Source organism: Balaenoptera physalus (genome assembly GCF_965194825.1).
Source record: "Balaenoptera physalus genome assembly, chromosome: 13".
NCBI lineage: Eukaryota > Metazoa > Chordata > Mammalia > Artiodactyla > Balaenopteridae > Balaenoptera > Balaenoptera physalus.
In genome coordinates, this window is record NC_138892.1 from 54,439,351 (window position 1) to 54,461,348 (window position 21,998).

At 48.0% G+C, this 21,998-nt stretch overlaps 1 protein-coding gene across 3 annotated transcripts in view; it reads left to right on the top strand.

The window, feature by feature from the left end:
* PPM1H (protein phosphatase, Mg2+/Mn2+ dependent 1H) overlaps nt 1-21,998 on the top strand; it is a 270,652-nt gene that overhangs the window by 205,615 nt on the left and 43,039 nt on the right. For 2 of the 3 annotated variants that reach the window (XM_082422821.1, XM_082422819.1), the window contains exon 7: nt 20,324-20,387. The exons of the other annotated variant lie outside the window; for it this stretch is intronic. In XM_082422821.1, coding sequence (XP_082278947.1) covers nt 20,324-20,387 — 64 coding nt within the window. The remainder of the gene's footprint in view (nt 1-20,323; nt 20,388-21,998) is intronic. 3 annotated transcript variants of the gene reach the window in all.

Consider the following 21,998-nt stretch of genomic DNA (forward strand, 5'->3'; position numbering starts at 1 on the left):
GGCGTGCCCGCAGCCGGGGGCGGTGGCGGGGCGACGTCGGCTCTGGGAAGCCTCGTCGTCTCGTAATTAAGGATGAGTCTGTGGCCTCCTGACGGGGATCCTTTCTCTCCCACCCTCACGCTTTCTCGGAGACCGTGGAGCAGCTTGGCAGGCCCAGGTTGCACAGAGGACAAAAGGTTGTCGCCACCAGGACCTTCCTAATGAAATCCGTCTTGCACCTGGCTCCTCCGCCTCCCTTTCCCAGCCTGCTCAGGTCGTTTACACAGCGGCTTGATTTACGATGGCGTTTTCTAACAGCGCCCCCCAGTGCTGAGTCGGTCCCTGACGCGTCCCAGCTCTCGCCTTCTGTGCCTGGTGTCGTTGGTCCTGGCGCCAGAACTCTGGCCTTGGACTCGGCGCGAGCCGCTGCCCTTCCTCCCTGGCCCTTTGTGTGGAGCTGCTGTTGCACGACGCACACTAGCTGGCGTTGTGAGCAGAGTGTCCAGACCCACGGCCCTCTGCGCCGTCTCAGGCCGTAATTTGCTGGCAGGCGTCTGTGTTGCCGGGCTGAAACAACAGTTTCTCACAGCTGGCTCTGTGGCACCAAGTCCCTGCTCCTGTGACCGCTGGTGATTGCGCTTTCTTGTGTAGGATCTGTGTTCTTCGTGCTCTGGGTCCAGCCGCGTGGGGTGATGAGCAAGCCGGGGCCCCGGCAGGACAAGGGAGGGCGCTGTAGCTTCACCCCTGGCGTCAGGCCAGACTCTCCAGCAGCTGTTCCTGGGCTGATGGGATTTGTTGAGAGCGAGGGCCAAAGACGACGAGAAGTCCATCGTGTGAATGCGAGATTGCTTCCAGATGGTTCTGGTTAAGAGTAAAGTACACCAGAATTCTTTCTTTAAGCAGAGCCTTTTTAACATTCATAATGGTCTTGTTTCAGGGGCAGGCTGGACCAGTAACTTGAGATTGCATGGCTTACTTAGGAAGGAGAGTGCTGCCTTGGGAGATAAGCTCCTTGGATACTGCTCCTTGCTCTGCCAAGGTTCTGGGGCCTCGGGCCAATCCTGGGCCTAGGTCTCTCGTTTGATAAAATACTTTCTTTGCCCTTCACTGCCAACCTCCATGTCTGGTGGTGGAAGGGCTTTGCTCTGCTTTTCAGAGCTTCTGGAAAAGACAGATTCCATTAGGAAAATTCCAGTGATGGTAACCTTTCATTTTTATCTCTTGCAGCCCTTAACTCTTTATGATTCTAACTTGATGACACATCAGGGTAATTGTTCCCTCTTGTCTTTCCCTTGAAACTAAGAGCGAATCAGAGGCTTTTCCCCTGGGAACAGAGTGGGGTCCACCACCATTTTCTCCTCTTAGCATTCACTACGTTTATGAAGGCAAAGGAAAGCTTTTCTATTCTGTGTGCACGCCAGCCGAGTGGCCACTAGACACTTGTGGCCATTTAAATATAAATTAGTTAAAATTAAATAAAAGTAAAAATTTGTTTCCCAAGTCACACCAGCCACATCTCAGTTGCTCAGGAGCCACATGTGGCTCGTGACTACTGAAGTGGCCATTGCAGATACAGATTTCCATCATCACAAAAAGTCCTACCTGATGGCACTGCAGTCTAGATAATGTAAGGATGCGGGTCTAACTGGGGTGAGGGACAGTGCCAGGAGCTGTCTGTAACTGAACAACCAACAGCAAAGAGTTCAAAAAAAAAAAAGCTGAGCCTGGGTGGGGAGAACAGAACGGTGTGGCCACGTTTTGTGGCTTCTGGCCCCGCTACAGAGTCCAAAAGTGGGGGATGGGCTTTCCTCTCCTTTTGAGATCTTCAGGGGCGTAAGTCACTGTGTTTAGGGATGACGGTCTGCAGCGGTCACTCACTGGCGAGCCTGCTGGCCAGACTGAAGGAAGACCCGTTCCATCTGCCCTGGTCAGTAGCACACCTCCCTCCTCCAGCCGCTCCCCGCCACCTCCTGGACTGCGCCAGCTGTCGGCGCTTTTATTCATCTTGCTTTTCCTTTCACTTCTTGAAGAGTATTTCAGACCCTGAGGATCGGAGTAAAACGCAACTTCCCTTGCAACCCTTTCCTTTCTGTTCGGGGTGACCTTTATTCCCAGTCTGCAGCCTGGAGCCCAGCTCGGGGTTGAGCGCTGCAGTCCCACAGCATTGGGCTTCTTACCAACCATCCAAACATCTCCTGGAGAGAAACTCACTGGGAGCATGAGTCTGGAGCTGCTGGGTCGAGTTTCACAAATAACGTAGATACGCCTTCTGTCTTATTTTTTATTGCTCTTTTCAATGCCCTCTGACAGTGCGTTCAGGCAGGCTGACAGGGAAGGGGATAAGCAGATTGAGAAATGCCACAGAATGCTTTATGAAGCCAGCTCCAGAGCTATACCCGCATTTAATATAAATTGATTTATTGAATCAAGCACAGAAGCCCTGTTACAGAAACCCCAGGCTTTATCCTCTGGAGGACCACCTAATAAAGCAGCCCCAACTGACACTCCTCGTTAGCTTTTCCACTGATCCCCAGGCAGATTTTAAAGGGACAGTGTCCCTCCTTTGGGCTGACTTTGTATGTTGGCCATGCCTATGGGTCTAATTAGCTCAGCATTATTAATCTTACTAGGAAAGCCTGCATTGTCTAGCAGCTTGACTTTTGAGTTTTAAGGAGTAATTGGAAAATTCAAACCTCTTCCTCCTCTTGATTTTAATCACCTTTAACCCAGTCTTTGGAAATTTACCTGCAGATGGCCCTGACGCCCATCGTTGAGGCACGGAAGGATTTTTCCGGTCCCTCCTCGGTGTAAATCCTGACGTTACTGTTGGGCCACAGACCTCACCGAGGAGGCGTTTTATACTCACCAGAGAAATAGCACATTTTAATTTTATAATTACTTCACGAGAAAGCAGGCCATTCCCGAGTTAAACCTGGGATTAATTTCCTCCCAGCAACTTGTATTTTCAAATTTAATGATTATGGGCCACCTTGGCTGCAGTCTGATTACTGAAAGCGATCTGGAAATCTGACTTTGTGGAGAGAAGAGGGGCTTGGATGGCATTTCAGAGAATTTTAACCCCAAACCTCAGTAGATTGTAGTAGATGGGGATTGGCCAGAACAGGAATGAGGTGCCTGAGAAGTCCCCGTGTTCCCAGCTCCGCTGGGGCCCGGGCTGAAGGCAGAGCCGGTCAGCCTCACGTCAGGAGGGGCCGCTCCCGGGCTCCCAGAGCAGCGATGATGAATGGTTATTTGCGAGGTGCATGTTCTGCATCTTTTCAAGATTTGCGGCTCTGGTCGCAGGAGCAGCAGGGAGGAAAGCCGGCCCTGCTGCGTGTAGCACATCTCCCCGACAGTGATAAATGACTCCTTGCTCCCCGCCCTCCTTCCTGCCGCCCTGCCCATGAGGCCAGGAGAGGCTGAGAGATCTTTGCAAATGGTTGGAAACCCAGACAGGCGTTGTCAGGCCACAGAGAGGAGAAAGAAAAGAGATGCCCAGCCAGCTAGCTCCCTATTGGTCGTCCACTCTCCCTTTACACACTCCTGCGCCTCTCTCTGCTTTAATGATAAGTGTAAATGTGTTGTTCCTAAAGTGGCCAAACTACTTCCAAGCTTTTCCTTCCCCCTCAGACCCTGTGAACAGTCACACACTTATCTGTGCCCCTTCCTATACCTCCGAGAAGCGGGGTCTCTACCGCTTCTCCCCAGTGATCGTTGTTTGGGGTTGTCTAGTACATGGGTGGGAGCAACTTAGCTCTTCCAGTCATCTGGGGAAGCTTTAGGGTGTCAAGTGCTTGCCCAAATCCCTGTTAAAATAGCCAGTGTCCTTTTAGCCAAGGAACCCCAGGACCCACTTGTTTTTATATTTGACATGCCTTTACTGTACATCTGAGGCATATTAGACATTGCCTCGTAGTTAAGAACAAGGGATATGGAGCCAGACCGCCTGGCGGGGACAGTCCCCAGGTGTGGCTGGGACACATCGTGTTGCCTCTCTCTGCCTCAGTTTCCCCGTATGTAAATGGGGCTAATGGCCGAGCGTAATAATCAGATGGCATGAGTTAGTCTGGTTGATTGCATTGACCGGAGCCTGGCATGGAGTAAGTGCTGTGTGTGTCTGATAATATAATCATTAGACGTTATGGAGGCTGGAAGGGCCAGCAAGATGTGACCCTTGCCTCGGGAGGTTTACGGCCTAATAATATGTGTTGAGATGCTTGTTTCTCAATTGTAATGAGAGGCTAAAAACCTAAAAGAAAAAGGAAGGCAGTTTAGAGAAGCAGGAGACTGAAGATCAGGGAGGGCTGGCCACTTCCGCTGGGCAGGTCTGTCCAGCAGCTGCTGTGCCAACTTCTTATCTATAAGAGACCCCCCCTCAGTACAGTCGGAAACCCCTCTGTCACTGGGGGCTGCTGGGTAGGGTGTTCTTTGTGTTATTTGTTTGTGGGGGGGTTTTGTTTGTTTGTTTGGGTTTTTTTTTAATCCATCCACAGACTTTCCATCTGCCTCTGCGCTGGACCTTTTGAGGCACCCCTGCAGCCCTCCTGAGTCACAGCCCAGGAGCCGGGTTTCCAAGACCCTCCGTGGCCAAAGCGTGTCCCCACGAAGGCAGGATCTTGTCGGATAAGGCGGTGCTTACGTCACAGAGATGGTCAGCTGGCCCAGGGGCTGGTCAGCTTTCTGGAAATTGATCAAACGATTCTATTTTCCATATAAATCTGTTCTTAAAATCTCAGGAGTGAGGGAGGTAGATCTGTTGAAATTTGTGCATGAATAACCAAAGTAAGACAGAATATAGGGCTTATAAAAAGGGGGTTTGAAGAAAAAAGGCCCTGTGGCTGTGGAAGAGGGAGTAGTGGTTTTACGGAGGGGAGATTGGGACTGGGGAAGACTCAGTGGAGAAGGTCGTGTTTGAACCAAAGGTCTGAAATAGGAGAGGAGTTTCTAGAGGGTTGAGGGCAGGAGGGAAGGACATTCTGAGCAGAGTATATAGCACAAGTGGAAGCCCAGGGGCATGAAAATAAGTTGTGTGTTCTGGGAATGTGGAAGCTGAAGGTAATAATCAAAATATTTTGAGGGTCACCATGGAGGAATAGGCTACATTCGGGTCCTGGAAGCCCCCCTGCTGTGCCAGGCATTAATTCTTTCTTCCTCCCTCCCTCCCTTCATTGCTACACGAGGGCCCTCTCCAGCTGCGGCAAGCGGGGGCCACTCTCCGTTGCGGTGCGCGGGCTTCTCATTGCGGTGGCTTCTCTTGTTGCAGAGCACGGGCTCTAGGTGCACGGGCTTCAGTAGTTGCAGCACACGGGCTCAGTAGTTGTGTCTCACGGGCCTACCTGCTCCATGGCATGTGGGATCCTCCCGGATCAGGTCTCGAACCCGCGTCCCCTGCATTGGCAGGCGGATTCCCAACCACTGAGCCACCAGGGAAGTCTGCATTAATTCTTTATTTACCACATCATGGAGATTTTAGGGGAGAATCCAGAGCAGCAGATGGGGGCAGCTGGGGACTTGGGACAGTCATTATTTGCTAGCCAGTACAGGAGTTTGTCAGTGTTTTCGACCTCTGTACTCACTTATTGGTACATATCAGCTAGATAATATTCCTGATGGTAGCCTAACATAAGTGAGGGAAACTTTGAATGCCATGCTGAGGAAGGCAATAACTAACATAATTTTATTTTCCCACCCTTGAGAGCTCTACACCTCTATGAAGTATGAAAATGACACACAGCAGGACAGAAATATAGGGCTGACAGTATATTTAGAAGGACATATGGTCCAATCCTCAGCCTATTTATAAGATCCTGTTTTTAAGGAAATTCCAGAGAAGTGAGTGCTATAACACTCCAACAAATTTCCAGGTACTTTACAAGCCTGCCAAGGAAACATTTTCCTGTGTCCAACATACACTCCTCAAGTTACAAAATTTCACTCTCACCAGAGATAGATAAAGTTTTTCTTTTCCCTGCCACCCCTTCTCTGCCCACCAGGTTTCAGAGTAGGAAATCAGTGTTGCTGGTTTCAAGCTGACAATCCCATAAAGGTGCTAACTCACCGTGGCTTGAGGGCCTCTTCATCAGAGTCACCTGGGGTGCAGGTTTAAACCCCTGGGCTCTGGGCTTACCCCAGGAATCCACATAGGAGAGTTGGAGAACCACCCCTCCACACCCTGAAAGATCTCATTCTACCTTCATGTTCCTCTGAACTTCGGACAAGTCAATCCAAGACTTATTCAGAGCAAGGCAAGGTCTTATGTCTGTCCCGCGCTGAAGAGCTAAGAACGCGTCCTTCTGTAAGAACTAGAAATGCTGGTAACGCCTCCCCTTTTTATCCTTCACCTTGTTACTCTGGCAAAGGCAATGAGACTCTGCCAGCTCTAGGTTCAGATTCCACCAGGATTAAATCAGCTGTGTCCGCCTCCCCAGTCAAATCAAGCGCTGCGTATAGTGCTCTGTGGCCTAAAGGACAGAGTCCTGGGCTTTATCTATCTCTGTGGGGTGATTAGTTTAACTATTACTTACTCATTCAGTGAACTGGGTGTTGTGCTGGGCTTTGGAGAAACAAAGAGGATAAAAATAGTCCCTGACCCCCTGGTGCTTACAATCAAGTGTAGGACAAACCCATACCCAAACTGGCAGAGGAATGTTGACCCACAAGGAAGCTTTTTCACCTGGGGTGATTATTAAAAACATTCCAGAATCCCTGAGGTCCTGGACTCGGGGGGGCGGGGGGGGGTTTTTTTTTTTAAGCCTCCCTCCCAGGTGATTCTTGTATGTCCGTAAACATTGACCTTGGGCAGCCCCAGTCATTCTTACCATGGTTAGGACGAGCAACAGCTTGCAGAAATGATTAATTAACGAGCGCTGGGCACACTGGGCTCCTTAGCAGGGTTGTGACTCCAGCCCCCTGCTTATCCTGCTGGTGCTTGGGAACCTCTTTGTCTACCAGCGTGGACCAAAGACTGTGTTCGGGAGGGGGCTGTGGATGGGACCTGCAGGGCAGGATAAGGAGTGATGAAGCCCTTAGGTGCCAACAGTTGGTCGGAGTTGAATTGAGCCTTTCTTTTTCTTTATTGATACTTGTGCCCGTGACCTGGCTAGTTCAGGCCTCAGGCACGGTATAGATACGTGGGCTAGGTCAGGAGACCATTCTCCCGGGGTATGTAACTTGCTGGTTTCTCATTCCTGTTCATCCTGAGTAAATGGTACTCCCTCCCCAAATTTGCCTAATCCTTCTGGGTGGCCTTGGATCCCTTTGTGAAAAACTGGGCATCTAAGTGTGAAGGTTTAAGGTCTCTCAATTTATAATCAACAGAACGACTTGAGAGCCAGACCTCAGGTTAAACCTAATTCTGCAGTGACCTTGAACATCCACCGTATTGTCAAGGGAAGAAGCAGTCTGAGAAGGTGGTATGTTTAAACTTGCATGCGACTTACTTCTGTTAAAACCTGGAGAGGGGTAGACCCTAAAAGTTTTTATGATATACTCTGGGGATGAGATTAGTAATTAAGCATTCTTGTTGCATATCATGCCATTTTATGGTATTTACACAGATTCACAGCTCTTCAAGGATGGGCAGAGGACCGTGGTTAAGAACACAAAGCACTTTGCTGCAGACCTGGAAATGAGCTTAACCTCTGTTGTTTCCTAGCGGTGTGACCTCCATTTTCTTTCCTTGTGTAATGGGGTTCATGTTAATACCTGTCTTAAAAGGTTGTTCTAAAAATCATCTAAGTTTTAAAAATATAAGCGCTTAGAACAGTGCCTAGAGCGAAGCAAGTGCACAATAAACGTTGGGTATATTAGAATTCCGTAAGTGTTAGGGGTGAGGTGATGGCGGAAGCTTTCACACTTGCTGCCTTTGCAGTCCATCATCTAAAGCAGTAGGGCCACCCTGATGCAGGAGCCGAGAGTGCTATGTTCCCCCCACTGGTAATGTTGGCAGCCCTCACCCCAGGCCCGTGCTTCTTACCCTGGGGCTCGAGTAATGTGGGTGTTAGCTGAGGATTCCGGAAGAGTATAGTCATCTACAGGATAAGCATCTAATTCAACTGAAGATTTGGGAGTAGAGGAGGATATTTTTGAGCTTTGAAATAAATGTTGTGTGTGTGTGCTTATGCAAAATTCTCATCGCTTTTTAAGAAAGAAGACTTGAAAAAGCATTGGTGTTTACTCTGAGATACTTGAGCTCGGCCTAGTGTGATGTTACCTGTTCAAGGGCACTTGAATGGAAATATTGAAAGGATGTAGCATAGGTTAGAGCCCCAGTGTGTAAGTGCTTCTTCCAGGGGATAACTGTAGGACTTGGTGCTCTGGGCTACAAATATCTACATGACCAGAGAGAGAAGCTTTGTGAGGCAGGGCTGCAAGACCAGCATGGAGGAACTGGCCTCTGCAGTAAAACCCTCTTTGTAGCAAACAGTTTGCTATTTTCTCCCCACCACTCATGGATATGGGATCAATTTTGGTTATTTCCTGATCTGTATATATTGACTTGGTCTCATAGGACATAAAGGCCGATGTCAATGAAATTCATGTTTGTTTCAGAATGAATGGTCCCTGAGGAAGCAGAAATCATTCCATATTCGTGTGCTCATAAAACAAGGATCTCTGATTCATACCTGTGGGAGATCTAAATGTTATTGATTAGAATATGAAGCTCTCCTAGCCAAGTGCTAATGCACACCAAGTGGATACTGAATCAGAAATCATTTCCAAATCTGAAATTTCCCTAAAAGTCATCCAGAATGTTTTGTCCTGAAATATTATTTGTTCTGTTTTGCATGTGTACCTGATTGATTATATTTTCAAAAGACTGATTCAAAGCATTTTTTTCCATGTGAATCCTTTTCCACTGCTCACCTTGGGCCCGTGAGTCAAGAGATGACCCTTACTTTATTTAACTCCATATGCCCAGCACCTGTGTGAGTGCCTGGCACGTAGTAGGTGCTCAGTAAGTATTCACGAATGAATCTGGTAGAACCCGTTGCTCTCATCTCTGGTCAAAGCCTGATCTCCTGATGTGGAGCTACCGGGAGCAGCTATCCAAATTCCTTTCTACACATTTCCAACTGTGAGTGGGGACCCATTTGGCGGTTGTGCAGTCAGTTTGGTGTATGGAGAGTTTGGTGTATGGAGATGTGCATTTTACACTAAGTTGCACAGGGAGAAAAGAAAATATCAAAGTGGATATCAGATGGTAAACATAAATACTGTTTTTTGAGGTGTGTGTGGGTGTACACTGGGTTAACAAGATTGATACGTGTCTTTGAAAGTCACAGAGTGTGAAACCTCTGCTCTGACCCAGCGGATGCTCCCAGGGGACATGGACCAGTGACGTGAACGCAAGCCCTGTTGCGTCTTGCCGCCACCAGAGGCCTGGCGGTAGGAAGAGGAGTGTTTAGGCCAAAAGAGAGGCATGGTTACCACTCGCAGAACGCCAGGCGGGCTCTGGTCCAGGCATGCTGACGGGAGGAAGGGGAGAGGTAGGCATTTTCCCAGGGCTTGTGGGTCGGCCCTACTAATGGGTGGCGGCGTGGGGGATGTTTCCTCAAGGGCAACTGCAATGTCAGGAACAGAGCTTGCCCCCCATTATGAAAAAAAGTGTTCCTGCAGAGAGGGCTGGAAGGTTTCCCCTTTCATTGGTTTCTCTCATCACAGCGAGCCATACACAAGCTGGGCTGCACGGCACCTGCCAGCTCTCTTCAATTACATCACCAAATAGTAATCACACTCTTACAATTCAAGCATGCTGTTTGTGCCTGAATCCAGACTGTTGCACTGTATTAGCACCAGCGCATCAACTTGTATATAGCTCAGGGCCTGCAGGCTTCCAACTAATTTAAACGACAGTCCAAGGACCAAAAGGAGAAAATAAAGTGGCATTTGTTGGTGGAGGCTTGGCCTCACAGGGGGACTTTCCCAGGAATCAAGTAATTAAGATACCCATTGACAACAACTCCTGGCACATAAATCCAGGGACCCAGTGCATCAAAATATGACCCCATCCCTCAAAACTCAGATCTACAAATAAGGAAAGCCTGCTTGTATATACAGTGGTGAGCCTGTGTCAGAGAAGAGACTCCTAACCCCCAGCCTACCTGCTGGGTAGGGGATGTTTCTTAGCCTCTTGCTACTCACCCTGGGGCCCCGAGCGCGGCCTCTCAGCCTTACTCCCTGGCTCCGACTTGAGCCTGACCTCATTAAGTTTGGCTCACATTCACCCTCCCTGACAGTTGGGGGACACTTTTCCAGCATATTAAGATTTCATCCAAAGACAAATTTAAGAAATTTGGGGGGAATTTCTTAACTGTGAATCTTTGAAACCAGGAAAAGGGGCCTCTTACAAGAAGGCATTAAAAAAATAAGAGTCAGACCTGACAAAGTACCAAAATCTTGTGTTGCCTTAAAGGAAACGCAAGCACAGATATTCATACAGCGAGGAGGGGGGCATGGGCCGCCCACTGCAGGGCCATCTCCAGGAGCAGGAAGCAGCCTCCACTTTCTGAGCTCTGTGGTTAGGCTTTGGGCTCGACTCCTTTGCAAATACAGAGGGCTGGCAGGAAAAAGGAAGAATGAGGTGATTGCCAATCCCACGTTGCTTTTTCCAGGAAGGTCTGGGGGAGGATGGGTGTGGAGAGAGCCGAGTTGGTGGGAGAGCCTCTGCGGATTCCGTGAATTGCTTAATTGAGGTCATGCCAAGCTCTTAAAAGCCACAAGTAGCATTTGGGCTCTCGGCATGTGTCTGTTCCTGACCAGCCAGGCCTCGGTGATGTTTCATCCCAGACCTCCTGGGATTCAGGCTTCTGTTGAGATTTGGTTGTTAGAAGCCAGAGATGGGGACCAGAGCCTGAGACACTGTCTACCATCCTCCATCCAAACCTGCTCAGCCCCTCTGAGATGTGCCTCTGTCTGCCTAGGACTTAGTTTCTGTCTGGGCAAACGAGACTTCCTGGGGCTTAACCTCCCTCTTAGAAGGGCGCTGAGCTTCTAGCTGAGGGGGGAAGATTCTCCATTTATGACTATTTCAGACCAACCCCAAAGCACCCCCTTTGGATTATTAGCTCGGAGATACCCTTCTGAGTCTCTGAGTCTTCACTTTCCAGTGGAACCATAGACCTTTCTGGATGAAAGTTGCACAGGTGCTCTCCTTCATGCTTTGGTATCACTAGCGGCAGTAGAAAAAGTATGAATTGGGGTGTCTCGGGGGTTCAGCAGGAAGCAGTTTTCCTGGGGGAATGTGCTGTCCTCCTGCCTGTGGGGACCGGTTATCTGTGCTCTACCTCCCCAGTGATGAGGGACGCTCCTAAGACTGTAATAGCCACAACTTAGAGTTAAATAGCACCTTATCCTTCTTCACAAAGGACTTTCCCAGACATATTTGCATTTAATCCTTGGAAACTTCCGTGAAGAAAGGCAGCTGAAGAAGCAAATGCAGTGAGGTTGCGGGACTTTGCCAAGTTCACACAGCAAGTCCACGTGAGGACTCAGCTGTGACTTCAGAACCTCTGACTCTGCGCCCGCAGTGGACTCTGCCAGGCGGGGAGAATCCAGGAAGAAAGACTCCCAGGGGAGGAGAGCCGTCCAAGGCCACGTTGAGAGGTCAGCGAGTGGAAGAATGTGACTCACTGGTGTGTGTCACTGGAACCGCAGGAGTGGATGATCAAGATGAGGCAGTCCCCGAAGGAAGAGGGTCCATCACAACCCTCAGAAGGGGTCACATTCTTCTTAAATGACTTAGAAGTCCCACCAAGGAAATTAAGACTTAGGGAAGCAAGTGCTATTTCCATCCCTCTTTCTAGTTAAAAGTCAGGACTTAGGAGAGAAGGGAGAGCATGGGAAGTGATCTATGTGGATGGTGCCAAATCATGAACGTTGGGTCCCTGGCCTGTGGGTTACGAAGTCAGAGTGGGGGCTGTGGCTGGGAATGGAGGAATCCAGCAAAGATGAGAAAGAACTTTCTTAAGTGGGGACTTGCCTTTCCAAGTAGACGTTCGCCTGAGTTAATATGGAAGAAGAAAATTGTCTAGGTAACACCGTAGACCCTGGAGAACCACTGCACCAAAAGCTACCATTCTGGAGGTGACGCCTAGGAATTATCACGAGAAAGCGATAAGCAAGAAGATCATAAACGCCATTTTTATAACTTTATGACTATCTACAAATACGTATTGGTGATAAAAGGGAACCTAAAATTTTAATATAATGGAGTAAACAAAAATCCAAGGTATCACTGATGGAACTCAACCCCAAATTTCAGCCCCAGAAAAGCTTGCTGTTAAGGAAAAATGAGCGGGGAAGCGTGCGCTAAAGAGGAGGTGGCAGCCTTTATTCATGTATTCATCCGTTTAGCTAGTATCTACTTTACATCCACAATGTGCCCGCACGGTTGTCGATATGAGGATAGAACAGTGAATAAGACGAAATCCCTGGCTGCATGGAGCTAATGTTTTAGAGGGGGAGACAGAATGAGTAAATTAATAAATACGGTAGTTTCCAACTGTGCTGTGTAAGTACCTTGCAGAGCTGAGACAAGAGCAGGGAGTGCCATGCTTTTATTTATTTATTTATTTTTAAAAATTATTTATTTATTTATTTTTGGCTGTGTTGGGTCTTCGTTTCTGCGCGAGGGCTTTCTCTAGTTGTGGCGAGCGGGGTCCACTCTTCATCACGGTGCGCGGGCCTCTCACTGTCGCGGCCTCTCTTGTTGCGGAGCACAGGCTCCAGACGCGCAGGCTCAGTAGTTGTGGCTCGCGGGCCCAGTTGCTCCGCGGCACGTGGGATCTTCCCAGACCAGGGCTCGAACCCGTGTTCCCTGCATTGGCAGGCGGATTCTCAGCCACTGCGCCACCAGGGAAGCCCAGCACCATACTTTTAGACGAGCGGTTGCAGAAGGCGCTCTGCGGGATGCCCAGGAGCCGGCTCTGTGAGGTCTGGAGGAAGAATGGCCCAGGAAGAGGGAAGGACGAGCCCCCGTGGCACGTTGAAGAAACAGGAAGAAAGCTAGTGTCCCGAGCACGTGGCACAGTATAAAAGATGTCAGAGCAGTGTCAAAGATCAGACCATGGAGGGCCTCATCGCTGGGTTATATTTTAAGATGATAGAAAGCCACTGGAGAATTTTAAACCGAGGAGTGATGACTGTGGATGGAAAGAGAAATGGCTGTGGAAGATGTGCTTGCAGGCCTCTCGGCCAGTCTGAAAATACAAGCAAAGGTTTTTCTGGTAAAAATTGCAAAATGGATACAGAGACGAGACGTGTTCATCCAGGAGGAGTCGTATAATTGCTACTCATCAGAAGGGTGAAAAGACATCACTGTGGCTGCGGGGGGATCTCTTGAGTTCAAACGTTCAGTGAATGTGTCTAAAATGTATACTCCAAGGAGCAGCCCACAGCCAGGCAAGACCGGGGCAGGAAAAGGATGTGCATGTGAGTGAGCATGGGCTGAGACTTAGAAAGCAGCCACTGAAAACAAGACTTTTTGCTTTTGTTTTGTGAATACATAAAGAACAAGAAAATATGACAGGGCAGAATAAAGCCACTGCCTGGAGTAAGTAGCATTCGCTGATTTGCTCACTTAATCGAACATCTGTTGGGCACTCATTATATGCTGAGCAGTCTTTTAGGTACCAGGGATGCCACAGGTAGCAAAACAAAAATCTCTGTCCTCATAGAACTTAAGTGGGGGGCAGGGCACACAGGGGAGCAGTCGAGAAAATAAACAAAATAAGTAAAATACTTAAAATGTTAGGTGGCAGGAGATGCCTGAAGAAAAAGAAAGCAAAGAAGGGGAATAGGAAGTTTGGGGGTGGGGAGTGATTTTTAAAGAAGGTCATTTCATTACTTGGCTTTTATTTCAAGTATGATGGGAAAGCCATTGGAGGGTTTGAGTAGGGTAATGACGTTATCTGACATTTTAAAATAATTACTCTGGTTGCTCTGAGAATAGAGGTAAAGGACAAAACTGAACAGTTTTCAACACCTTCACTGCCGTCACTGTAGCTGTGGCACCATCCTCTCTTGCCTAGATTATTGCAGGGAGGCCCGATGAGGCAATTGCAGTGCTGTAGGCCGAAGAAGATGGTGTGACATGAATAAACAAAATACTCAACTCTTGTTGTGTTTCCTTCTTGCTAGAGGATCAAGAAGGTGAGGCATTCTAAGCTGTTAGCAAGAAAAATATTGTAAACATTTGCCACAAGTGGAGGCTGGATCCAGAAACAAGAGTAGCCAGAAGGTAGTTAGAAGGGCGGGACCGAGTGGGTGGTGTGGTGGTGGGGGGGGACCTGGCCTGAGAGCCACAGCAAAGGAGTGAGAGGGGAGGTGACTTAGAGTGCAAATCTCAGAGGAGAGGATGCTTTTGATGCAGCCCATGTGACCAGGTGCTGATGGGGAGCAGTGAAGAAGGTCATCAGGAAGTAGGTAGGAGTTGTAAGGTCAGGATTCCAGAAGCACCATCACAACATGTAAAGTTGCTGAGAATAACATGCAGGGGAAAGAATGGGAAAGCAATCTGTAAACCTAAACTGAAGTCCTCAGGGAAGGTGGGAGAATGCCCTGAAAGGGGAGGGAGGGGTGTGGGAGCAGAGGAGGGGCAGAAGGAGAGCTGCAGTCTGGAAGGGCCAGGCTGATGGGGGAGCAATCAGTGCCTCTCTCTTGCCTTAGGAGTGAGAGCAGTTTGAAGGATCTGCATCCCCTGGAGGTGGTGTAATCTGCGGAACAACTTGGGTTCACTAATAAGTCAAGCTCAATTAGCAATCTCCAACGTTTTGATAGGGTGTCTAGGCTGGTTGATCGTGGCAATAGTGTACATGGATGTATTTTGACTTTGTGAGAAAGTTGATGGTTTCTTCTCTTAGTCTTTGGACAAGATGGAGAAATACTGTGTGGACAGCAGTTCAGTTGCTTCATAGATGGCCTGAGAGCTACACCCAAAGAGTCTAAAATTCATGAGGACAAGTGTCTCTCTGGATCAGTGTTTTCAGCCTTTTTTAGTCCTAAATCACCCCCTGCCCCACCACCCAGTAATTTAAACATGGATATCTCATTGTCTGTCCTCTGCTGTTGAGTCTGTCGTCTATGTTTCCACCACACAAGAACACGATTTTTCAAATTGCACTTACTTTCATCCACTTGCCTTCAAAAAATATTGATATACCCTTTGTCTGGTTAGGTTGACCTGGGGGAAGGTCTCTAATGGCTTGGTTCTGCTTAGCATTGTTTTTTTTTTCTTCAATGACCTGGATGAAGATGGCAGAGCTGGTTATCAAATTTAACGTGACATAGCATAGAAGGAGAGCTGATCTGTTTGGATGAAAGGATATGGATTCAGATGTCCCTTGGTGGGTTGGAACGATGGATTGAAACTAGCAGGATAATAAGGGCAATGGAGTTTTCCACTCAAAGTAAAATATTCATTGCATGAGTGTAAACTTAGAGGAAGACGATGAGTCAAGAAACCTTCTCAAGTCTTTTTTCTTGTGGACTGACTGGGGTTTTGTTTGGTTGGGTTTTTTGCTTGTTTGTTTTCACTCATCGTTTCATTATATGACCCTAAACCATGCAGAGACGTGTACCTGCACATACCGCCAATATAAGCTACAGTCATTTACAAAAGAGCAAGGTCTAAATCAAAGAAGTAATCATTTCATTCTTTTGTGGACCACATCTTAAGTGTTTTCAGTTCTGAGTGCCGTTCTTTGAGGGCTGCGACAAACTAGAAGGCTCCGAGAGGGCCCCTCGCGCAGTATTTGGTGCTCAGTTAATAAGTACTGGTTGAGTGGATGGTTAAGGATGGTGCCTCAGGTCCTGTGAAGGACGGTTGATGAGACTAGGAAAGAGGAAACTTTGAGATAGCTCTCTTCAAATATTTGCAGAGCTCTGAAGTAGAAGAAAGACTAGATTTCTTTCATGTTTTCCCAGAAGACAGGCCAACACATCAATGGGTGACTGGGTCAATTTAAAAAAGAACTTCCCGAGGCTGTTCTCCAGTGGCACTGCAGAGTTAGTCCGGTAAAGCTCCTCAAGACAAAGACTATCTACAGCAGCCCATTCGATGACAGAGGCCAGGACCAGTGTGAGGGGTGTTGAAGGAGGGATTCCTGCATCTGGGGTACAGCCAACTTAGTGGCCTTCTGGTCTCTTCCAGAGCTGGGCTTCTCCTTCCAGTGGGTCCAGATCAATGGTGCCTTGTCTTTTCAGCTTTGCAGAATCAACGCTGCAAGGGGAACTATTACACTTACTTTTAAAAATGTTTAATGGAAACTTCTGAGGATACCGCCTGGAGTTAGGGAAAGCCCTTTAATTTATTTAGCCCTTTTTAAGCCTTGCATTTTTTTTTTTTCTCATCTCATCCTTGTGTCAGTTGGCCTCATAAATATTCGTAAAGGAATTGACCCCAAATGAGAGTCTAAATATCTTTCCTAAGCCTTTCAGTTTTGCTTTCTTGTAACAAGTAATTATTTGAATATGATCTCTGGTCAGTTATATTATTGTAAACTAGTGAGTAATCTATTTGGGGAGGTTTTTCTGGGGGGTGTTGTTGTTTTTTGGCCGCACCGCGAGGTTCGCAGGGTCTTGGTTCCCCAGCCAGGGATTAAACCCGGGCCCCGGCAGTGAAAGCGCTGAGTCCTAACCACTGGACTGCCAGGGAATTCCCTGTTTGGGGAGTTTTTTAAAAAATTTAATCAGGATTTCGGGAACCGTAAAATCTGACGTGAAGGAATAGACTTTATCTCTTCATCTTAGGCCCTAAGTACGTCTGTGTCTTAGAGCTCTCAAGCTTCCAACCTCTCTTATCCTCTCACCTCCCCCAGCGGAGAGGAGTGGAAGCCAAGGACACTTGGGAAGCGTACAGATTCAAGCCCACAGCCTAGACATGGACTACGGATGTAATATGAACAGCAGAAGCTGAGGTGGCCCCTTAAGCTGCAAGACAGATTGAGGGAGGCCTGCAGTCTGTGGGAGAGGACTCCGTCGGACTCCTTGGCCACAGGCAAAATGACCTGGGAAGCGGTGGCTTCCGCAACTTCCCTGTGTTCTTCCCTGTAGGCTGTGTTGGGGAACAGCTGCTGGTTTTGTCCCCTCATGGTCACCTTTTGCTCTTTTGCCTCACACAGAAAATTCCCCTTCCTTTTCTGCCAAAAGTTCCCCATCATTGCCTGCTTTTTACCCACTGGGAGGTGGGCAATAATGGTCTCATTTGAGACTCTTCAACTAGAATGAGAAACCTGCGGAGCTAAACCCTGACATCACATTTCTTTGGTGTGTTTTCTGGGACAGTCTGAGTTTAGCTTAAGGGCTGCTGACACGGGATACGATCTTGGGAGAGTAACGTAACCTCTCTGGGCCTCGATCTCCTCATCTGTCAGATGGGACACTGCAGGGTCTTTGAGAGATTTTAGACGTGGTACGCAAATACCCAGCCCAGTGTCTGGCCTTGTACAAGGTGTTCAGTAAGTTACAGCTGCGGTCACTATTATTAGCTGTCATTGATTTACACCGTCTTTAATCACGTTACCAGTTTTAACTCTTGAGTATTTTGTTCTTTGTTATTTAAGACTTTAACCATGGCGGGAAGTCCACTTACCGTCACGTGATGAGCTGTGCTTCAGACTCTGAAAGCCTGCGGTGGGGCAGGTGCTCTGCTTTCTCTCCTTATTTGTAGTTATTCACCCTGCTCATTTGTTGGGGAGGGGCGGGGAGGGGGCTCATATTTGATTGAAAACCAACCATGGCAGGAACAGAATAAACCTTTCTTTCCCAGAGCTGTCTTTTCTATTTTCAATTTTTTTGTTGTTCTTGAAGATGAAGAAACAGGGGCTAAAATGTAATATTAGCACTTGTGGTGGTCTTGTTCCTGTGGGTGACAACGCCAAGATGAGTGTTTGCCTTTCAGAGCTGTGGTGACACGGACTTCACTCTCCCGAAATTCTCTGCCCTGAGAGAACTCGATTGCCTGGGCTTGTGGTAGAGTCAGAGGACAGTTTTTTGCTGCCTTTTCAAGCTTGTTCAGAGTGCTCTTAGCCTGTCTCCACTGAGCTCTACGTAATTTCCAGTCCTTGATTCTAGAGCTGCCACCTTCTGCCTCACGAGTGATTCCAGACTCTGTGCCTGGATCTCCAGGCCCCAGCCCCTCCCTGGGGACCGTCCCCACTGCATCCTCCTTTCTGTCTGAACCTGTCTTCTTACTCTCCACACTTCCTCCCTTCGGTCCCCAAGCCCTGCTTGTGCCCACTATGCAGCCTTTCTCAAGCCCTTACCCCCTTTCCCTTGAGCTATGTACTCTGTCGTCTTTAGGGTCAAGGTGACAGGGGGCTTATTGCTGAACCGATTTTGAATGTTAGCTAATGATTTGGGTCTGCAGTAGTGGTTCTCAACCGTGGCTGCACGCTGGAATCACTTGGGAAGCTTTTAAAAAATTCCTGGTACTTGGGTCCCATCCCCAGAAGTTCACATTTAATTGCTCTGGGATGTGACCTGAGCATCAGGATTTTTAAAGCCTCCCCAGGTGATTCCATATGCAGCCAAGATGGAGAACCACTGGTCTACAAACTTGTTCAATCCCCAAGCGGAGTGCATTCTAATAATAGCTCTGTTTGGTCCCCAAGTGACTTGGATACCACAGTGTCTTAAATAGTTCATGAGAGTATAGAGACATCACAGTAGCTATTTCCACTTTGTGTTAATTTGGTAGATTTGGGGGAAGAAAATAGTATGGTTCCTTTTTCGAAAATTCAATTCATGGCATACCGCTGGGCCCACTTGACGGTAGCAGCAGCAGCAACTAGCTTTTATCAAGCTCTCAGCATGTGCCAGGCACTGGGCTAAATACTTCCTAAGCTCGTCACATTCATCAGCCCATTTTTATCCTCACAACAAGCCCAGGATTTTTTTGGCCTCTCTGCTTAAGGAGGAAACTGAGGTCCAGAGAGGCTTATCTGCTCGCGCAGGGCTGTACAGAAAGCAGTGCTAAACTCAGGCGCAGACACGTCCAATGCCAAAACTTCACTGTTCCTCTACCCTCTGGGAAAGAACTTAACTAAATAACTTCCTAGAAAATAAGGATGTGCCTGCTTTAGCTTTGGGGTTGAGCCCTTTTTCAATTGGGTTGCATTCTTTTGTATATCAAGCTCCTTCATAAATTTGATGTCAGGTTCACTCCCAAGCTGCCTAGATATATCCAGGACCAGGGGGCACGTCACAAATTAATTTTTTTTCATGCACTCAGGAGATACTAGTTGAGAAAAGCGTCTTGCTTCTAGCCTCTAACCTAGCAGAACCTACCCCATCTGTTACTTAGTCTTCCTACCACTTCTCTGAGGAATTGAATAGGCAATGTTGTCCCCATTTTGCAGAAAGGGGGACTGGTGTGCCACGTATTAGCTTTCTACTAAATACTAGCGATGGCTACCACTTCTTGAGTACTTACTAAGTGCCGGGCTCTGTGCTAAGCTCTTCACATCCTGTGTGATTATCCTCATTTACAGATGAGGAAACGTAGACCCGAAAAGGTGGAGCCACTTGCCCAGGGTTATACAGCTAGTAACTGGGTACCACGTCTGCTTGTTTGTTTTTTAACTTCCTTGTGAGCAAAATCGCAAGACGTGGCCTTCGTTTGCTCGCTCACCATAGCCTGGCCAGCCTCTGCTGTGTGTGTCGTGGCATCTGGACAACCATGTCTGGAATAAACCATTGAAGCGTGAAGTGGATTTTCTTTCTGTGTGTCGAATGGCCATTTAATAGCTATCGTGAAACAAAGGATTTTCTGCCAACCTTGAATATCGTGCTGAGGTCAAGCAGGCTCTAAATATTCCTTCTCCAGCCGTCCCAGCACGAGGCTGCTTTGGCGTAAACAGCCCCCGAAGGTGAGGACTGGCTCTTGGAGCAGTTTCACCGCCCCCCCCCCGCCCCCCATCCATCGCTGAGTGCTGCTGTTTCTTTCGGTTCCAGATTAATGACAAGAATCCTGCCACTGCTGCTGGGGAGCTTCATTACCGCACGGACACTAAATGCTTAAGACAGGAACCTATCACCCCTGCTCACTAATTGTGAATATGCCAGCTCGTTTTGTCTCTCTTCAAGCCTGTAATGACTTGGTATTTTCTGGTTTGTTAAAATATGTACACACACACACACACATAGACACACACACACATAGACACACACACACACACACACACACACACAATATGACTGTTTATACAGAAAGAGATCCGCAGTGTGGTGACCGGACGGAGTCTCAGGGAAAATAAAGTACCTGGCGGCCTGTGTCAGGGCAGCAGGTCACTAATTGAGTGCAAACCTTTTTTTTTTTTTTTTAATGTTGTTTATCCCCCTACAGGGCATACAAAACCATTGAGGAGGATGACTTGAAGTTTCCCCTTATATATGGAGAAGGCAAGAAGGTAGGCACGTGCCCGCCCCGGACTCAGAGAACAAGGCTCTGTCTCCACGGAGCCCGTGGTGATCTGTGTGTTCCGCTCAGCAGCTCACGATTTTATAGCCTTGACAGCTTGAAAGAATATCCCCTCCATCATCCTTCAGGCCTCCTGTCTTGAGGGTCCAAGGAGTGGCAGGGTCGGGGGCCGGGGGTGGTGAGCATGAGGGACTAAAGTCAATTTGGTGAAAATGACATCCCCCTTCTCAATCCATTTGAATAACTTTTTCACAGTGTTTAAACACGACCGCTTTCACATACATCATCTCCTTGTGTATCTGACAACAAGCCACGAGGCAGGCAGAGCTGGCTGTCTTATATCCCTTTGGTAGATGAGGCAGCTGGGACTCCGAGGTTGAAACTGCTCAGGCAGTCACGCGGCTGGCGAGGGGTGGTACCAGATGTGGAGCCATGGCCTTCCGCTTCCTTCTCGCGCCCTCACAGCCCACCACGGAAGCTCAGGCTTTGCAAGGTGGCTTCTCCACTTGCCCCCTGGAAAGGGGACCTGAAGTTCCACCCTGATTACACTATAGGATCACATGGACCAGATCCCAGGCGGAGATAGCAAAGACCATCCACCACCAGCTCCCAGGGCCTCAGTCAGATTCAAACATTGCTGAGCTGAAGAAAGGCTGTTGATCTTAAAGTGGTCGCTGAGCAGAGACCGGAGAGGGCTGCAGTCCTGGAGCAGAGATGGAGAGGAAGCTTTGAAGCCATCTCCCAGGAAGAACAAACACCTTCTGAATCATTGCATTCTCCCTCCAAACACGAATACATTTCAACTAGGCGCTGAGAGTTCCAATTAGAAGTGAAAAATGTGGTCACATTGAAAAGAGTCTTCAGCTGAAATTTTTTTCAGCATTTGATAGCTTTTATCAGGATGAAGTGACTCATAAGAAAACTGAAGGAGGCCTTCATGGGCAGAACTTGAGTGTACGTGTGGGCATGTGCATGCGTGCGTGCGTGTGTGTGTGTGTGAAAGAGAACACACAGGATTAGGTTTTGGGCTCAGCGTAGCCCAGCAGTGATTTCACTGGAAGGAGACATTTCATGGAGGGAAGTGACACACAACGATTTGATCAATAAATGCATCATTTTCCAAACTAACTTGCCCCATCCCTGGTTGAGAATCATGACAGGGAAGAGCTCTACTCTTGGTAGGGTTTCGTGTATCTTTGTGTAGAGTGGGCACCATCAATGCACATCACTCAGCCCAGTGATCTACGCCTACAGCTGCAGTTCTTTGTGGTGCTGAAATTCTCAGTATTACCCTGCTGCTACCCAGTGAGCCCCAGTAAGCTCAGGACCACATCCTGTTGCCTCTGTATCCTTGGTACCTGTCCAGCCTGGTACTTGACACATGGCAGGCCGTCAGTAAATGCATGAGTATTTAATAAGCTATTCAGTTAATGTTCAGTATACTCTTCTTGGTACAACAAGAAAGTGGATAAATGTGTTCTTCAAAGATTAGCAGCAAAAAGATTTAAAAGAGCAAGGGTTTTCCCAGTTCAGCAAACAGTTCAATTCACCAGGACATCATGTTCCTCTAGCATTTCAGTTAATTAGGGCTTGACAGTTC